We start from the raw sequence: 18,057 nt of genomic DNA on the forward strand, positions 1-18,057 counted from the left end.
CCGTGATGAAAATTTTAGGCAGAAAGTCCCCTACAGACTTAGCTGCAGTGCAGGCTGTAGCTTTGGGTATGACAGAGCCAGAAACTGCAGAGGAAGCTTTTAACTTCACAAAGGCTTCTGCCCCCAAAGCGCTTCCCAAAAGAGCTGTGAGTCAGCTTCTGTTTTGTGGAGTTAATTAAAAATCTTGAAGAAGACTGAAAACATTTCCTAAAAGCAAAAATGATGATGATATTATGATTATTATTAATAATAATAATAATAGTACCATTAGTACTACTAAAGAATTAAGCAATCACAAATTACATTCAAGACACCCAAGTCTCAGTGCTGAGTCTATACTCTTTGAGTATAGACCTAATTAATATGGTGAAACATGATCAGCTCTTTTATGAATTCTGAAATGTTGCTTCTCCTGGATTACCAGCTGGAGTGTATTGTAAGTGAAATGAGTTATGTTTGTCATTGGGATGTGGTAAGAAGCCTTACACTAAATATCAGCTAAAGTCTGAACCACAACCTTGTCACAACACTTTATTACTTCTTGGACTTCATATACCATATGGTTTTAACACAGATTCCCTTCTTCCCACCACCAAAGATGTTATTATAAGACATGTTGTGAGTGAGTGCTCTTTCAAAATTAATTTAATAACACTTACTTACTGGTCATTCCAAGTAGCACCTCTGAAGTATCCGAATTTTTAAATATAGGACACAATGCAGTGAGTAGCTTTATGAGATTTTATTTGGATTGATTTGGTCTCTAGAATATTGCTTTTTTGTCTCTCCTTTGTATCAATTTTATTGATTCTCACATACTACCAGCTGTATTTTAATTCTTGTGCTGGAAATATAAGTAGACTTAAAGGAAAATGTCATTTCCTTGCTAAAGAAAACAACAGGTGGGAAGATAGAAAAAAGAAAGAAAGCAGTGCCTTTCGAACAATAATTAGTCTACAGATACTTCACCTTTCACTACCTTTTAAACTAGCAAAGGGTCTAAAAAGATAGGCAAGAAAACAAAAAACAGTATTCTGCTATCACAGTGCTCTAGAAGCTTTTACTACCATGTTTTTGTATGAAATCACCTCCAGCTCCTTTCTACTATACTACTGTTCTTTCAAGCTAATTATCTGGGTTTTTAACCACAGCCTTTGATTTGCCATTTGCCATACTGTAGTTACACTGCTATTTGTACATAAACTAGCTATATTAGGACATACAGATATATGCAGCCAAGCTGCAGTAAGTAAAATGGAAAATTAAGTCAAAAACTGGTAATTTCTGTAGGCAGTCATATTAAAGTCACTAAATAATTAAAATTTTAAAAATTCTCAACACAGAAATATTTAGTGCAGGAATGAATTAAAATAAAATTGGCATTGTTTACCAAGAAACCTATAATTTATGTTACCTTGGCACACTTCATAAAGACTATAATTTACATAAACAACTGTGGGAGGCATCTGATTGTCATCAATTTTACAGCCTAATATTAAGGGCTTTTCTGAAAGAAAAAGTAAGTATAATTCCAAATTGCTTGTTTGGGTCTCTCTCTTCCATGATAATTGCTGCCACCACTGATCAGTTCAAATTCTGAATATTTTACAAGAAAAGCATTCACAATTATATTTAGGTGTTACACATATATAGAGTTGAAGACAATCTCACCCAATTAAACACCACAGGGGATGTAATTATTTCTCTGTTTACTATCTGAATCCCAGTCAGTCTGAAGTGCTGAACTGTTCATGGTAGTGACAAATAAGATTACTCAGCAAGTAGAGTAATTTAAAATCTTAGGAAATTTTAGTTTAGATTTAACCTAAATTAAACATTCATTAAGTTCTGAACTTAAATGCTGCCTTAGTCACTGACTCTTCTATATTTAGCTTTACATCTGTAGATGGGGGAAAAAATAGTAAAATATGGAATTCAAAGAGCAAAATGTGAGGGGTTGCTAGAGGTTGTGACCTAGCTGGAGAAACAAGAATTAGAACAGAAAATGAGAGAAGGTTGAGAATTCTATACAAGCAATTTTCTCATAGGTGCAGGGTTTCTTTGGATGTTCAGTGTTACATGGTGTGCAATTTTTGAATCTGTGCATTGATTTTATAGAACTTAAACAAGCTTCTTAGATATAAAGAAATCTCTGAGAGATTTGATTTGCCAAATTCCAACAGAGATGAGGATTAGTGTTTGTACTATAGCCCACCACAAAATATTACTGTTGGTTTCTTCGCTTGTTTTCCGAAATTTTTCTTCACGCTCCTAGAGAATAAAAGAAAAGCAAAATTATTACCTTTAGGCATCTGTATGTTTCATGGTAACTAGAAAGGCATCCTTCTTCTGCATAATGGTGAACAAAAAACATTTTTCCATATGGATAAAAATGAAGGTTTGTACTTATCTGTATGGTGGATATCTTCACAAATCAAAACTGAGAAGCAGGCACACTGCATCCTGAAGCAGCAAGGTAAACTGAGCTTGCCCTTCCCAGAACTTCACAGAAGATGTATTATGCCAAACATGTTCCATCAGTACAGATTTTAACCTGTTTAGGTTTACAGTCACTTCCATGTTGCTGTCAAGAGCCCTTTCACAGCCAAATTTCTGCTTTTGGGTTACTAGTTGATACATTTCAAACACAGTCTGTGTGCATATAGAAAGGTGACTGGGTGTACACTTGTTTGAAGAAGGGATATATAAATATACACTTCATGGAGATATATAAATAGACAGTCATTTCCTTCCCCACTCAATAGAGTTTGTGCAGTCAGGGCAATGTGGAAACAACAGCATCACCCACAATGGTACCTGCCACCTGCTGGGCTGAGTCTGACAAAGAAAACTCTGGAAAGTTGGAAAATGCTACTTTAAAATAACACCTATTGCTGCAAGCATGAGTACACGGTGATTAATTAGTTTTATGTAATCACTTAAAAATATTTTGCAAGGTAATGGAGACTATTTTGATTAAATATCTATTGATTTTTTTAATGAGTTAGTTAAAAGCACCACTGCAACTGAATAACAAACCTCATAATACTTTATAAATCAATAAGCCTATGTACAATATCTTTAACATTTACATTTTGGGACATACATACTCTTTCATAATGTTGTTCTCTGGTTACATGATGAATTTGCTCAATTAGATGCTCTAGTCTGATATTAACTTCATTCACTTTGTCTTTGGCTTGAATAGCAGATTCATCCAAAAAATGTTCTCCAACTCTGATGTCCAAGTGGATACGCTGCAAAAGGAAAAAAAATGTTCTCATTACTGTATCTTCTGCTTTTTCAAAGTTCCCTAGAATAAAAATGAAACAATGGATAATTTCCCCTTAAGATCAACTGCTTATAAAAATTCCTCCTAAATTTTGAATCAGGTGGAAAATTTGAAGGGTTTCTTAATTTTATTTTAAAATTTATTTTACAAATTTTCAATCTTCACTAATGTTAGGACATTATTTTATGTTAGCATTGATTCAATTACCATTAAAATGTTGCCTTTGTCAAAAACAGTTAAAAAAAAAAAAGTACTGCTCATTAGAATTCACATTTCATCCTGATATTGCAGAAATTACTATCTTTAATAGTACTGTTGGAGGCTTTTTACAAATGCACTTGTAGGTTCCCTCACATAACTGTTTTCTTCACATTATTTATCCAAGTTGGAAGATGTCCCAATATCCTCCAGGCATTTTTATGATCTATAGCAAAAATACCTCAAGCCAGCCAAGCAATAGAACCATAGAAAGAAGAGAGAAGAATGGAACTTTCAATGTTATGCAACTTATTTTGGCATGCATGAAAAAGTCTACTAAAACTAGTAGGACAAACTGCTCCTAGAAGCCAATTAGTACCTAAGAGAAAATAAAAAGATTTTAGCCAAACAAATAATCTTCAAAACCCTAGAAACTGGTATTACCATAGTAGAAGTTAGGTCTGCTCAGAGATCAGCCACAAATGAAGAATATATTTTCTTTCAGCTGTCTCGAAGTTACCTAACTGTATAGGTAGAAATCCATCTCACAACCTTGTGGTCCACTAATTTATTTTGTTTGAAAGAGTTCAGATAAGCATATGGTTCTTACAAAGAACAGTTAAAAATTTGTCTTCACTAAAGGGTGTTTTGCCTTTTGTGATTTTTATTCCTCCAGATATAATAAAAAAAGGACAATATTTTCATTTTTTATTTCTGTGTTCTCAGACAAACAGCATTATATAATATCTGTGATATTAATGTTCTCCTTCCCTGAATCTCTTGGCTTCTTTTTTATAGGATGGTCAGAACTCTACATGGTGCCTGTATCATGTAAAATAATGTTGATACACCCCCATCTATAAAAGATAAAAATCACCTGCACATCCTCAGAATCACATTAATGGTGCATAGTTAACTGTGTCTAACACAAGCTTTATCCCCCTTACTCTCTCTAGTTGATAAGCTCCACATTTTTTATGATTAGACCTAATTACTTTTGCAATGTATATGATTAAATTTCCATTAATTTCTATCAATAAGCCTGTAAGAACACCTTGTTATTCCAGTGTAATAATCTTACTCCAGTATTGTTATTTCTGTGTTATCTACATGTTTCACAGCTAGGATGTGATTTCACAAGTGCACAGCTAGGATGAGATTTAGCTTCCCTTAACTCATTTAGAAGATGCATATATTTAGCTGGTTATTTTATGCTTTTGCTGTCAGCTGAAGAGAAAAAGCCCCAAACCACTCTAGAGAGTAATTCTTTCCTGGTTTTGGGAAGCAGAAAATAGATACAATTTCAAAACAGTAATTACAAATTTTTTGTTGTAATCAGTAGAGCCATGCTATCATCTCTGATGGCTTTTTACCCCCACACAAAATCTGCATTAAAACCAACTTTGCTGGGAGTAGACAATAACAAGTATGCTGACATATTCTTCATTTGAATATCTTTCAAAAACTAAAATGTTACATTTATTGCCAACAAAATGTTGGCAATCAAATCTAAGTTAATGAATACATGGAATTATGTCAAGTGCTTGCGTTAGTCAATCTTACGTATTTGTCTTTTTGATCCAAATTAGCTGTTCTTATTCATCAGTCTTTCACTCTGATTCAAAGAACAAACTTTAAATCTCTCTATCCTTAGGCCTACCTCTTGAATGCTGACATTTTAAATATGAGAGCAGTCTTTTTGTCTTTTTATCTGCATAATTCTGTTTGCTTTCTTTAATCACTAAAAACGTTGAAGTATCTGCTAGAAGTTAGACCAGCTTCTAATCCAGTTTGAAATCTCTGCTATTGGTAATGATTTATACTGTTACAACAAAGACTATTTAGGAAATACACCTACCAGTTTACTGCCTGCAATCACTGCAAATCTTGTGGAGTTAGACTGGAAACAGATTATATGCTCTCCAGAGATGTAGGATGTAAAAGTAAAGGTCCCTTGTGGCCCATACAGTTTTGACAACAGTACCTGCAATTTAGATATATGCATTGGTTTTGTAACTTATAACTACCAATAAAAAAATAAAAACACTGTACTGTGAATTGGATGCAAAAAAGAATCAGTTAAGCTGCTGACATCATTACATTTCTCCAAATTCCAGAACACATTTAGAGAAAAAGAAACAATTTTAGCTCACAGTGAACATGAAAACATTACAGAATTTTGCAGTGTACAAAAGCCAATGGTCTCTAAAGCATTCAAAGTCTGAAAACTGAAGCATTGCCTAGGCAGGGAAATAAGTTGTCCACTGCTGGCAAAGCTCAGACCTCATGGCAGCTCAGGCAGCTGCTCTGCAGGAGGGCTACGAGCAGCCTTGCTGAGCTTGACTTTGGGTTTTGTTTATCATCAGCACTCCTTTCTGCTGCTCAAGTAGATTCTGTACCATTTTACTTCATTGGTGAGTTTTGGGGGTTTAATTTTCATTTAACTTGTTTTCTCAGTTGTCACCAATTCTTCTTGATGCTATTTCCCAAATCTGGTAGTAATGCAAAAATTGTCTATACACATAATTATTAAATACCATAATTTTTTTCACTTTTATCTTTTAGCATCAAAATGCTCAACTAGCTGATAGACTGTAAATTTACTTCTTCTTCAGAAGTGTCTTTTTTTTTTTAAATAGTGCTGCCTTCCAGTGCCAGAAGTCAAGTCAAAAATCATAGAGAAACATTCATAAAGCATTTTTACCTCACCAGGAGGGCTTGTGACAGTCACAAACATCCCCAAACCGGGAGCAGATTCAAGAAAGCCATGCGTATGTATATCCCAGCGTTGTACTTTGTAATTCCCTGAATGAAAACGTAGATAAATTAAGTAAAACGTAGTTTAATGTTAAACATCTTCAATGCTTTTTCAGGAAAAATAGAAATATATATGTATTTCATGTGTTTATGATTAGTATTGTTCAGGGTACTTCATAACAGAGTGAAATGCAATAAATTTTTAGTGCACTAGAAAATGTTCTAAAGTACTACAAAAAAGAGTTAATTAACAAGAAAAACTTTCTAATAACTCCTAATACTCTGGGAAGATTAGCCTCTAGAAGGCACACTGAGACCTCCAAAAGCATAATGTGCTGTACTCAAATTACATTTTATGGATTGTCTTTCACACTTATCATATTATTAAAAAAAATAGAGATTAAATTGTATTATTTTTTACTATCCCCTCGAAATCTTAAATTTACAGTCTTGTAGATTAATTTAATGTGCTTCTCTTATCAGAGGTGAAATTAAGCTTTAGTACACCATGAATTGTCTCTTTTCAGACCAGCACTTATCAAAAAAGTAACTTTCCCATTCATATGTAGAAAACCATGCTACAGAAATAATGATATGAATGAGTACATTAGTCAGAACGTGCAGAAACACACATGGAAGCAGCAGTTCAACAGCTGTGGAATAAAAAAAAAACATTCTTTTTCTCTGTTTAGTCAGTAAAGCACTCTGAAAACCTGCATTTCTTTGTGTGATGGATACACACAATGTTTGAGGACTTTAAACCTAATTCCTGCTGCAGGGAGTTATTTTCAAAATGCCCTTTTCAGGTTTTTTACCATATTCATCAATCACAGAAATTGCCTTACATTTCCAGTTATCTTTGTAAGTGCAAGGGTTAGATCATCATAAAGCATTGACAGGTACCCACCAACTACCAAGGTGTCGCTGGGAATATCTTCAATTATGCATTTCTCTTCTCTTTCTCCAGTGTGAAAATACAAAGCGAGTGAAAAAGAAATCCAAAAGTTCATAAGAAATCCTATTAATTTGCTTTTCATGTTTTTTATATTTCCCTGCTGTATTGCTTTTGAAGATTGTTACATACAAATGCCTGTAGTCCTGTGGTTGTTCCTTTTTTGCTGCTTATCAGAGTATTTTTGAGAGAGGAAAAAAACTGTGAGAAAAGGCAGCTGGTGGTTACACATTTATAAATAACTACAGCATGTTCTGGAGAATGAGATAACATGGAAAAGACACCTTTTAAATTCTTTCTTCTTTCCCAGAATCTAGATTAAAATTTATTTTATATCTTAGAACAGCATGAAACTGAAAGGGTCTCTCAGGTGCTTGAGATCAGTTCCCTAGATCCCTGTAGGCAACTACACTGGCTACCTCTTTCAATAAACTTCTCAATTTTCAACTTAAATGAATTTATTATTTCCCATTAATTCTGTGTGATTATTCCAGAGCTTCACCTCTCTTTTATTAAGGAAGCTTTTAATTTCCATCCTAAATCATTGTACAAATGTAGGCACCTGATTAAAACCCACAGACACTACATAGAAGAATTATAAAGAAGTCAAAGGAACTTGAATAATCAAATAATCCATTAAATAATCGAATAAAATTAGTGAATATGATATTGCAGGGAAAAATAACAACATTAACACTTTCAGAATAAGATTTTTTTATATAGGAATCACTATTTCTTAGATATTTCCTAATGCTTTCTTTGAAGAAAGTTGTAGTGCAAATTAAACAGTGATTGAGGTTCTTATTTTTATTCTTTGTACCAATATAGACCAATGTGTATGTCTGATGACAAACTCATTTATCACTCAAGTGTTCCTTGTCCTATAAATGGACATCACTCTGTCTGAAAAGTGGGCCTGAATGGCCATTTTCCAGCAGGGAGAACCCACCTGTGGGATCATTTCCAGTTGGGAGGGCCCATCTGTCCTCATAAAATTTATGTTATCCCAATTACACAAGAGCACATATTTTTCTTGTATCAAGGAAGAAGGGTGAATAGCCCTTCATCTTCAATATCTGTAACCTAAATAAAAATTTTAAGATGATAACTCCTACTGGATTTCACATCTGCAGAAGAAGGACTGATTCGTGTTTATTGCCCTTCACTGCACCTGCCATCTATGAAGTTGTCTCAATAAAGGAATGTCTGTGTTACACTGGCACAGGCTTTGGACCATCCTGGGTTCACTCCCAGCTAATACTTGTACTACAACTAATACTTGTAGCACCTCCAAAAATCACCCATCAGCCTCCCCATATTGAAAGGCTGTCAGACAAAGAGAACGGATTCCTTACACATTACTTCTTTGACTCCATATGGGTAAGGATAGAGGGATAAAAATTGCATCTCATGGCTGTTGTATCTTTAGGAATGTCAAGGGGGATCTTAGGACTCCTTTACTACTTCAGCACTTATCCATCAGAAATGATTTTTGATTATACAGGACCTCATCATAACATTGGACTTTTGCCCCTCTACCACAGGAGATGTTGACTGTCATGCACCTGCATAAATTCTCATGCCATACTCATACCTGCAGGAAATACAGGTTTGCCTGCAGGTTGTGAGGTACTTGACCTATCATCTTTTTAATCTTATTGTTGAGTACTTGTGGCTTCCAAAGTTCTGAGTTCCAGTGGTAGAACACAAGATATACAAGGTGACACAGGTTTATCCTTCACTCTGCCCAGACCCACTGGAACAGACACATTTCTTCTGTACATTTGGCTAGTAAATACTGGCATATTAGGGCTGCTGGATTCAAGCAAACAAAAATAATTCAGTCTCCATGTAATCAGGTAATCGTGAAGCATAATAAGAGCTTTTGTCTCAGGCATTCAGTGTTCCATAAATTGTCATGGACACAACTTCTGCATACTGCAAAAATCCCATTGAACAACATCTGGCTGATATCAGAATTGCTGTACTGATTTTTAGATTTATTTATTGAGAGTGTTGTCATGGAATAGTCTGAGTTACTTTATTATGTTGGATCATTCATGATCAGTTATTCCCAATGTACTTCAATTACCTGGGACTGGGAATATAATGAGATTAATCTTTTTGCCTTGAATAGCATCAGATACTCTCAGATCTTTTTTTTTTTTTTTTTCACTTATTCCATTATAGGAATTTAATTTCATGTGGATTATTTTTGTAGGACCACAGTTTAATTCTGTAGTGACTTTTTTGTTGCTGCACTTTAACATTAACTGCATCTTTCCTTCTGCAAGAACATCTGCCAGGGCATCAAAACTGATTCCTTCTATAAGATATTCTGTAAAAGAATTGTCTTTACAAATCCATTTCAAGCTTCTTTCCAAAGTGCTTTCTGAGATTAGTTTAAAACTGGGATTAATTTGCCTATTTCCTTCCCTAAATCTCATGCATTTAGAACCTCAGCATCTTGGCTGCCAACCATCTGTAACATGAGATACAAGGGAAAAGGAAGGAAGAGCTTCTCTGTGTTTCTTCCTGGTCCCAGAATTTTAATGGAATTCCAAGCCTGCTGAATTTACAAAGTCGTAGCAATATCTGTGCAAGGATAATGCACCTCACTAATCAGCTTAATAGATAAATACAATGAGAAATGTGCTCCATCAGTAAAATGCATTTCATTCACTGCATCCACAGTCTTGCCAAGTAATGGCTCCATCCCTGTGGTTTCAAAGGGAATACCTGGAATTATATTTCTGGCCAAGCAATACACAGGCACAGGGGCATCCTTAAAGAATATATTTACCAAGGTCTGCTGAATTTACATCTTACAAAAAACCCCATATCCAGGTAACTGGCTGGATGGGAAACTTCTGGTTTTGAAGGAAGATACAGTGAATATTCATGTATGTAAACACCCTAAGATAGTAAAGTTACATATCACTGAATGGAATTTTCTGAGGTGTGTTGGTTTCTGCTCTTTCTACTCCATGTCCTTATCTCATCCTATCTCTTTCAGTATCCTTTGGAAAACTTTTGTCTCCAGGAGTTTGAGCAAACACTGGGACTCCTCCACTCAAATTAAATCTTGTAGGATTGAAATCCCAGTTTCAGGTCATGTTAATGGAAATGCAAGTTATTGCATTATGCAGGTATTGAAAATGCAGGTATTCTTTTACTGGGCCTGAGCCTTTATTTATTCTGGGCATGTGAAGAAAAAAAAAATTGTAGTGTTTAGAGAACTTCCAGAAAAGTATCTCAAAGGATACCTTGTGGGTTTTGAGTTTGTTTGACCTAAGGCATAATTTAGAATTGAATCTGATGTCTGCCCAAAAACTTTATTGAGCTTAATTAGTCTCTTGACAAATCAATTTGAAATTAGCTCCTTCTGAGAATATTTAAATATATACTACAATATATGCTTATGTTTTCTGGTATTATGATAAATGTGTAAATAGGTAGTAAATAAGTGTAACAGAACATAAAGAATGGTTTAAACTAATATAAAAATAAGAAATAAAAATACTGACAATGAACTAAACACAGAATACTGTAGTAACTCCCATTTTAGAGTGGACATAGTGGGAGCTTAAAAAATAGGTATGATAATAGGAGTAAGTGGGACAATTTTGAACAACAGACAACAGTGGGAATCTGAAGAATGAGGAAAGAGCAGAAATTCCTACACTTAGTTCTAACAACTGTGTGTTTATCAGCATTTGCTGAATCAGTGAATTCTAGTCTGATAAAGTTTCACATTTATTTGTGTCTTTGCAAGATATCTCTCCTGGAAAAAAAAAAATACAGAGAAATGTTTAAATGTTTCAGCCCTATGAAGAATACAGTGTTTTCCTTTAAGGATAAGAGAAATTATCTTGGATTTGGCATAGTCCAGAAAGAATCATTTAAATCAACTCTCCTGTTCAATACCTGTGCTGTATATTTGTAAAATTACAGTGCACTGTAAAAGTTTTGTGAACTGACTTTAAACTTTTTCTGTTGAATAAGTATTATTCCAAAGTTGTTTTCCTAATTGGTAGCCACAAGCCATATATTACATTCAATTTATAAGTTATTTGAACATTAAAACTTGCAGTCAGGAACAGTTTCTGATATGTGTTTTGTTAGAGTCATGCATGCCTTAATTTTAGGTAATATACACACAAAGAGCAGCAAACACATATAAAGAAACATGGACACATTTACTGCATATATAAGGTTAATGATATAATTTATGTTATGGTCAACAGTTTTAACTTTGAGATTAAGGGTGTCTCATGAGGGACACAGACCAACAATCCATTTTTGAATGATTTTAATTCACTTTTAATTCAGCGCAGATGTTTTCTACATCACTTCAGATTTTTTTTCGAGTGATTTTGTTGGCTAAGTGTCCTCATGGCAGTTATTTTTCTCACTTTTGAGAAAGAAAAAGACATTTTCATATATTCAAAAGTCTCAAGACATGTTTACTCAATTACATTATTGTCTTAACCACACTGCAAACATTTGGTCACTCTGACCTTTGTAAGTAGTTTCTGAAGAAATGCACATTAAGCAAGGTTAGAAAGAAAACAAAAATGCCAATAAATTATAAAAACATAATTTAGAGAAAAAAACCTATTTTCTAGGTATAAATATCTATAGATAAACAAATTACAATATTTAAGTAGGTTATTAGTTTAGATTTTGTGATTGAAAGATTTTTACTGTGAAGTAAAAATGTGAAGTACAATCTTTCCAAATGTCTTCTTTTCTGCCACTAGAGGGTACTCCAAGAACTTACAGTGTATTTGGAGGAAGATTTATTTGGGGGGTTTTGGTCTGTAAATTATCCAGTACTGTTGTCCTACTAAATCTCAGAAATTTAACCCCCCAAAATCTTGATATTAAATAAAACTTTCCAAACCACTCTAATGCAGCTTTTCAGCAAAAGCATGCAGCATATCCAAATTATAAAGAACATTGCTTGATGTGTAGTTTAGATTTAAACTTATCCTACTTTTAAATTATCTTAATCATTATCTTTCCTTTATTTCAGATACAATTTTCTGGTTCACATCCTGTTTCTTCATCCAGGTTTGGACAAGGCATTCCATTATTGGCCGGCTGAAGAAGTACAAAACGAGTTCTGATCTTGGTCCCTGTTTCTCTGCAAACCCCTCTGCAGAGCCCCCAGGAAGACCATTGGGAAACCTCACAGTCCAGGGGTGTTTCTGCAATACACACAGCAAAGAGGTGACTTTACATCAAGTTGTACTTAAGTCAAAGACACAGCTGGAAAAGCATTGAGGAATGATCATCAAACAGCATCCTTTCTTGCACAAAATACATGTGATATCAATTGAATTGGTATGTCGTCTCATAAATTAAAAAAAAAAAAAATCTGGTTTCAACTTCTAAACTCATTGGTATTATTGTTATTGCAGTCTAGAGCCTGTGTGATGTATTGTATCAGTACTGAAGCATATTATGTTTTGAATGAAAATACAGAATTCCTCAAAAGAAGACTAAGCTTAAAATGATTGTATTCAAAAGATTGAATAAAAAACATTTACTATCAATTTTTATAATTTCATTTTCCTTTGTATGGATAAAACACTGAGATTAAAGCTTTTCACTGGTTTATTTAGGTATATTTATGTTTCTTTGCAGGGAGCTATTGTTCCTAGAGTTGTTCATATTGAATTCTCTTTTTCTTCTGCTCCAATTTGCTTCAGAAATAAAGCCCCATTTTTTATCATTAAATCACCTTGCTATTTTTTGGTGTGTACACTACTCTTCCCTTTGCCAATACGGATATTCTATCACTAGAAGCTTTCTAATGCTGAAAGGATTTTCAATGTAGTTTTTATTCGGTGCAAGAAAAGAAACTCTGAAGTACTATCCATAATGTATGCTTCTCTCTAAAAATAAAAATCATAAAAAGAAGGTGAATATTCCTTAGCAGTTTAAACTAAAATACTGTTTGTCAAAGGAAGTGGTATCAAAACTGCCTGTTACAATATTTGTGGGTAAAAGAGGTGAGCACAAGGCCATCTTTAAATGCCACACTAAATGTGTGACACCTGGTATAAATTTCTGGTATTACAGTGAACTCACCACTTCTGCTGTCATCACTCATTTCTATGTTTCTAGAGGCAATGAGGGACACTGCTTAACCTCTGGTAATTAAATCTGCCCTTTTGATTCCAGAATAAGTTTTTAAACAAAGTGATTTACTGGTTCATATACAAGAAAGTGGGGATTTGTTATTAAAAATTATTTTTTAAATACTATACTTTAAATGCAGTTTTAAATTTATATCATGAACAGTGCCAAATGTTCCTTTCAAATCTTAAGGGAAGGACATATAAGTGTAAATGAGATGTGTAACTCTCACTTTGGATATGTCTTGTTTACTAATAGAAATACATTAAACCACTATAAATTGATAAGTACATTTATTAAATTATAAATAACACATTAACTGGGCAGAGAATGAGCTGTATTTTAGTGGTTGTAAGGTGACCAGCACAGTGTTAGAGACATGCCACCTCCAGACATTCTGGAGAAGCTCCTGGAACACAGCAACTCTTTTGGGAATATATTGCTCCCTTGGAGCAAATATTGTGTTAATAATCTATGAATTTTAATTCAAAGATTTGAAAATCACCCTTATGATTGACTTGAGTCAGTAGTTTGCATGTTTCCCTACCTATTCAAGATTATTAGCTAATATTTTTGAGAAAATGAAAATGAGAGAACTTTATTTTTGTTATCAGGATTTATGTTTCTATGGAAAATCTGTCAAAATCAATCAAATTGTATAAATTTTATTGCAAATAACTGCCAAGCTGTGACCTAGAAAGAGACAGCAATAATGGTTCTTGGCTTCATTGTCATGTAAAACCTTAAGGATGAGCATTTACTTTAAAGTTGCAAAGAGTTTGGGAATGCTGATTCTGATTGAGTGTCATTTGTTTCTTATAAAATTCACTGAGCTACACTGATACAAAGGCTTGGGTAGCTCTTACTCTGGATATAGCCCAGTCCTTTGAACCACAGCTGAAACATGCAATCCCTTACTTATTCTTTCAGGAATTCTTTTATGTTGACTGGCTTGTTTTATTTCCCTTTGTGATTCTGAAATGATTCCTATGCAGATAGGGGAATCCTGATCACCTGTCTCAGCCACATCACCTGCCAGATTTCCAAATACTTCTGAGTGAATGGAAATAACAGAGTTGAGAACATCTACTAATCACTTACCTGAGCCAGTGTCTATTATTTCATTGCTTTTAGCTGGAAGATTAATAAAAGGTGCAGAAAGACCTAGCTGGCTTTTCTTTAATTTCACCAATGTTACTTGAGCAATTGGTGGCAAAATTTTGAGTTTGGGATAATAAAATGAGTTTGCTGGGTGACTTGGAGAGGAACAAGTGATCTGTGGAATAAAAAGGAGAATATTAAAAAAAGCTAAGAAGGTAATTGTAAAATCATGTTTGTAAATCATGCTAATACTTTTTGGCAAATAGTTTGCATACAACCATTTTGTATGAACCTCATTTCACATAACTATGCTGGTCAGCCCAGAATTTTTAATGCAGGATACTTGACTGGATACAGAAGGAGGTCCTGCAAACACACTAAAGTATGAAAGGATTTGACAGAAGGGACTGGAAGTTATTACAAAAAGAACACATGAGTATTAAGCAATAATATTAAGTCTGCTATAGGAATTGCCATATGGATATGAGAGGCCAAATGCTTCTCTCTTCCTTTCCTCATTACTCATTAGCACAGCATTTGCTGCTAGAAAAACTCACCTTTAAAAAAGGATTAAGTGAATACTCATACTATTCAAACCATTTGAATCAAAATCCTTCGTTTGCCACTCATTTACCACTCTTAAATGGCAAAAGCAAAGAATAGGGCATAGAGAGGATGAAATGAGCAAAAGGGATTGGAAGCAGTGCCACCACAGCGAAGTTTTCTGCTTTCCTTTAGGTCATTTCCCACAAATGTAACAGTTTCAGGTTTCGGCAGTGCTTTCAACTGAAAACTCCTCCTCACAGCCGTATTCACTACTAAGAATTTTCCTGGTTAGATTCACATTTGGTGATGTCAGGACTTTTGTATTTTCATTTTCCTGGCACTTTAAGGGTTGTTAAATATCGTCTAAAAAAATAGTCAGCTTTTCCAGAAAATGTAGAGAAAAATTCTCATGAACCATTTACATTTACCTATATAAATTTCAATGATACAGAAGATAAACAAAAGCAGTAGATTTATCAGCTGTACAATAAATCCATATATAGAGAGCATCAGCACTCTCAAATACTGAAATCAGTTTCACAGTTTTAGACTACTGTCCATGCACCTACCTCTGTAACTGTGTCCTGTGGAATAGTGGCAAAGTTTGGGGAGGAAAATGTGAATCCACTGTCAGTTCCAGCATCATATGGAAATAGATCTACTGATACTTCATCCATCCAGTGGTCTCCTTCACAAAGATTTAGGCTGTCAATACCCACAAACCAGTCAGGGCTTGGAACAATTCGTACAACAAATGAAACCTAATGAAACAAAATGATCCATCAGGATTGCATCACTTGCTTTGAAATGCTTCAGTCCTGCTTATAGTAATTTTCACTTAAAGTTCTTGAAATAATGTCATTTTGCTCTTCTACTTTTGAAATAATGTCATTTTGCTCTTCTACTTTATAGAAGCTGTACAGTGCTCTCTGCAATGTGACGTGCTTTTTAGTAATTCTTTTTCATTATGTTGTTTCTACAAGTGAGAACTCAAATATTTAATTTTGGTTGCTGGTAACATAAAATAAGCTTTTGAAATGAGTATGTACATTTACTTACTAAGGGATGTCTTGGATGCACTTCTAATTCAGTTGAGGTTTGTCCTGTACCACTGGAAATTGCAGGAGCAGAGAAGATTCCATGTACACTCTGAATTTTTTCTCCAGCTTCTTCTATTTCTTTCATTAATGCCCATGCTTCACCCTTTTCAGCAAAATCACGTACACCATTGCTGGCATATTCATTTTTTTTCCACATGCTGTAGTCAGAACTATGAGTAACACCTATTTGAGTGAATACATGGCATGACATAAAAGTCTGATTTAGAATGTCCCTGTTTCTTCATTTTCTCTTTTTTATTTCTGAGGTTTAAAAAAAAGTGTATAAAATTGAGTGAACACTAAAACATTTGGCTTATCACTGCTTCTTTCAGCTGCAGCCAATTGAAAACAGAAGTCGATTGAAAACAGTTGGAGATTTTTGAGAACATTGTGGATACTTCAATATCTGCATTTCATTCTTAATAACTTTGGCCTTTTTTCCCCCCCTTTTTCATTACTTATCTTACATAACTATTAAGGAAAAAAAGAGCACACAGGTCAAGAGGCTTATGTGCTCTTAGTACTGTGCATACTTCACTTACCTAGCAAGGATGACCACTGTGCTGGGGGCCTGTAGAGTGGGTACTGCTTAGGGAAAGCAGTTTGACTCCATTTCCCTGTGAAGATTATCCTGTACTTAGCAAGTTCCTCTGCTGTGCAAAGAGCATCCTCCCCCACAGGCAGGCTGCTGGCATAACCCAGGATTGTTACAAGAACTATCCAGATAACTTTACAGGACCAGTAGACAAACATCAGGTTTTCCATTCCCTTCCACACGAAAAGAAAGAAAAAAAAAAAGTTAGCCATATTAGTCACTCTAAATTCAAAAATTAATAACGGTTACCTAATAAAATGTAATGTGACATAAGTTATAACCAAAGAGAAAGCAGATATCTGAAACACTAAAAATTGCTATGCTTCTGAAAACATTACTATAATGCTTTCAGAGTTGTTATTTCCATGGTATATACTACAAACCTGTAACTTTACCTGGGACAAGTGTTTCTAATAAAAAATGAAAATAAAAATATCTTATCCTTGTCCATAGTACTACCTCAGAGAAAAATCTGTTTCTGATTTTCTTTTGAAATCTGATTAGAGTCACATCTTGATTTAATTAGAGTAGCAACTGTTTCTGTGGAAAACATTAGTGGTATATTTATTCTTCTAAAGATTAAATTGCAGGTTACCTTGCCAAAAGAAATGATTTATTTTAAATTTGTGTTCTACAAAGGCTGTTTTATAGCACAACATTTAAAGTCAAATAGATTTCATATTTCTATAAATTACTTCGCTGTCATAATGTGAATTCAAAACATTGTCATTCCTTTTGATTCTTTAAACTACAAAGTTTTTAAAAAATCAGTATTTTTTTACAGTTACTGTCAGAGGTTGTGCAAATTTTGTTTTTAAATTAACATGGTAATTGCATCAGACTGTTGAACTCCACCAATTGTTTAAAATAACAGCCTTAAACTGATTTTTAACTGTCTTTGTCCTTTGAGAAAACTATACAATCTTAAGTAAATCACTAATAATATATTAGTTTGTAAAAATAGCTATGAATACTCACTAAATATTCCTCTGGAGCACTGGCAGGGGGAGAGCACCTGCTTTTGCTGGCAGCTGAGTTGGTCTGCAAGAGAAGACAGTAGGAGTCTTGCTATTTATGCCTGAAGAGGGTCCCTTTGGTCCAACAATTATTGCAATCTTTAGACTTTCCAGGTTTGCAAAAATCGTGCCATCTTCTTGTTTGCAATCTCTCTGGATGGACCAGCAGAAGTTTCCTGTCTGTCAGCTGGTTCAGATTCCTTATCAGGAGATTGAGATGCCGAAAAGACAAAATGCTTTTAAAAATACCTTGGATTCTTAGTAACAGTTTGAGTTTTCTGGTGCCTTTGCAGTTCTTTGCTCTTATTAATGCCTCCAAGCTATACAAATGAACTGATTCCAACACTGAAATA

The 18,057-nt window shown here is 34.3% G+C and overlaps 2 protein-coding genes across 2 annotated transcripts; both read right to left on the reverse strand.

The window, feature by feature from the left end:
• Positions 1-2,121: 2,121 nt before the first annotated feature.
• On the reverse strand, positions 2,122-7,284 carry LOC110473276 (transmembrane emp24 domain-containing protein 11). Its single transcript, XM_021535648.1, has 5 exons — positions 7,155-7,284; positions 6,195-6,295; positions 5,349-5,474; positions 3,111-3,257; positions 2,122-2,271 (listed from the first exon to the last, which is right to left on the reverse strand). The coding sequence occupies exons 1-5, from the start codon at positions 7,282-7,284 to the stop codon at positions 2,122-2,124; spliced, it is 654 nt and encodes a 217-aa protein (XP_021391323.1).
• A 4,927-nt stretch (positions 7,285-12,211) lies between these two features.
• SPON2 (spondin 2) lies at positions 12,212-17,718 on the reverse strand. Its single transcript, XM_021535647.3, has 6 exons — positions 17,667-17,718; positions 16,636-16,861; positions 16,053-16,276; positions 15,563-15,754; positions 14,448-14,622; positions 12,212-12,412 (listed from the first exon to the last, which is right to left on the reverse strand). Exons 2-6 carry the CDS (start codon positions 16,856-16,858, stop codon positions 12,234-12,236), a joined length of 993 nt encoding a protein of 330 aa, XP_021391322.1. The 5' UTR covers positions 16,859-16,861; positions 17,667-17,718; the 3' UTR covers positions 12,212-12,233.
• Between the last annotated feature and the right edge of the window lie 339 nt (positions 17,719-18,057).

This window comes from Lonchura striata, chromosome 4 (assembly GCF_046129695.1).
Source record: "Lonchura striata isolate bLonStr1 chromosome 4, bLonStr1.mat, whole genome shotgun sequence".
Taxonomy (NCBI): Eukaryota; Metazoa; Chordata; class Aves; order Passeriformes; family Estrildidae; genus Lonchura; species Lonchura striata.

What these genes read in the sequence shown, in the direction of transcription:
- SPON2 (XM_021535647.3), bottom strand. Translation starts at nt 16,858, where the DNA reads ATGGAAAACCTGATGTTTGTCTACTGGTCCTGTAAAGTTATCTGGATA. An exon ending in ACAGTGGTCATCCTTGCTAG is followed by an intron (nt 16,277 to 16,635) that starts GTAAGTGAAGTA and finishes TCACTCAAATAG; the next exon opens with GTGTTACTCATAGTTCTGAC. An exon ending in CACAGGACACAGTTACAGAG is followed by an intron (nt 14,623 to 15,562) that starts GTAGGTGCATGG and finishes TTTATTCCACAG; the next exon opens with ATCACTTGTTCCTCTCCAAG.
- LOC110473276 (XM_021535648.1), bottom strand. Translation starts at nt 7,284, where the DNA reads ATGAAAAGCAAATTAATAGGATTTCTTATGAACTTTTGGATTTCTTTT. An exon ending in TCACAAGCCCTCCTGGTGAG is followed by an intron (nt 5,475 to 6,194) that starts GTAAAAATGCTT and finishes TCTAAATTGCAG; the next exon opens with GTACTGTTGTCAAAACTGTA. An exon ending in GAGAACAACATTATGAAAGA is followed by an intron (nt 2,272 to 3,110) that starts GTATGTATGTCC and finishes TTTATTCTCTAG; the next exon opens with GAGCGTGAAGAAAAATTTCG.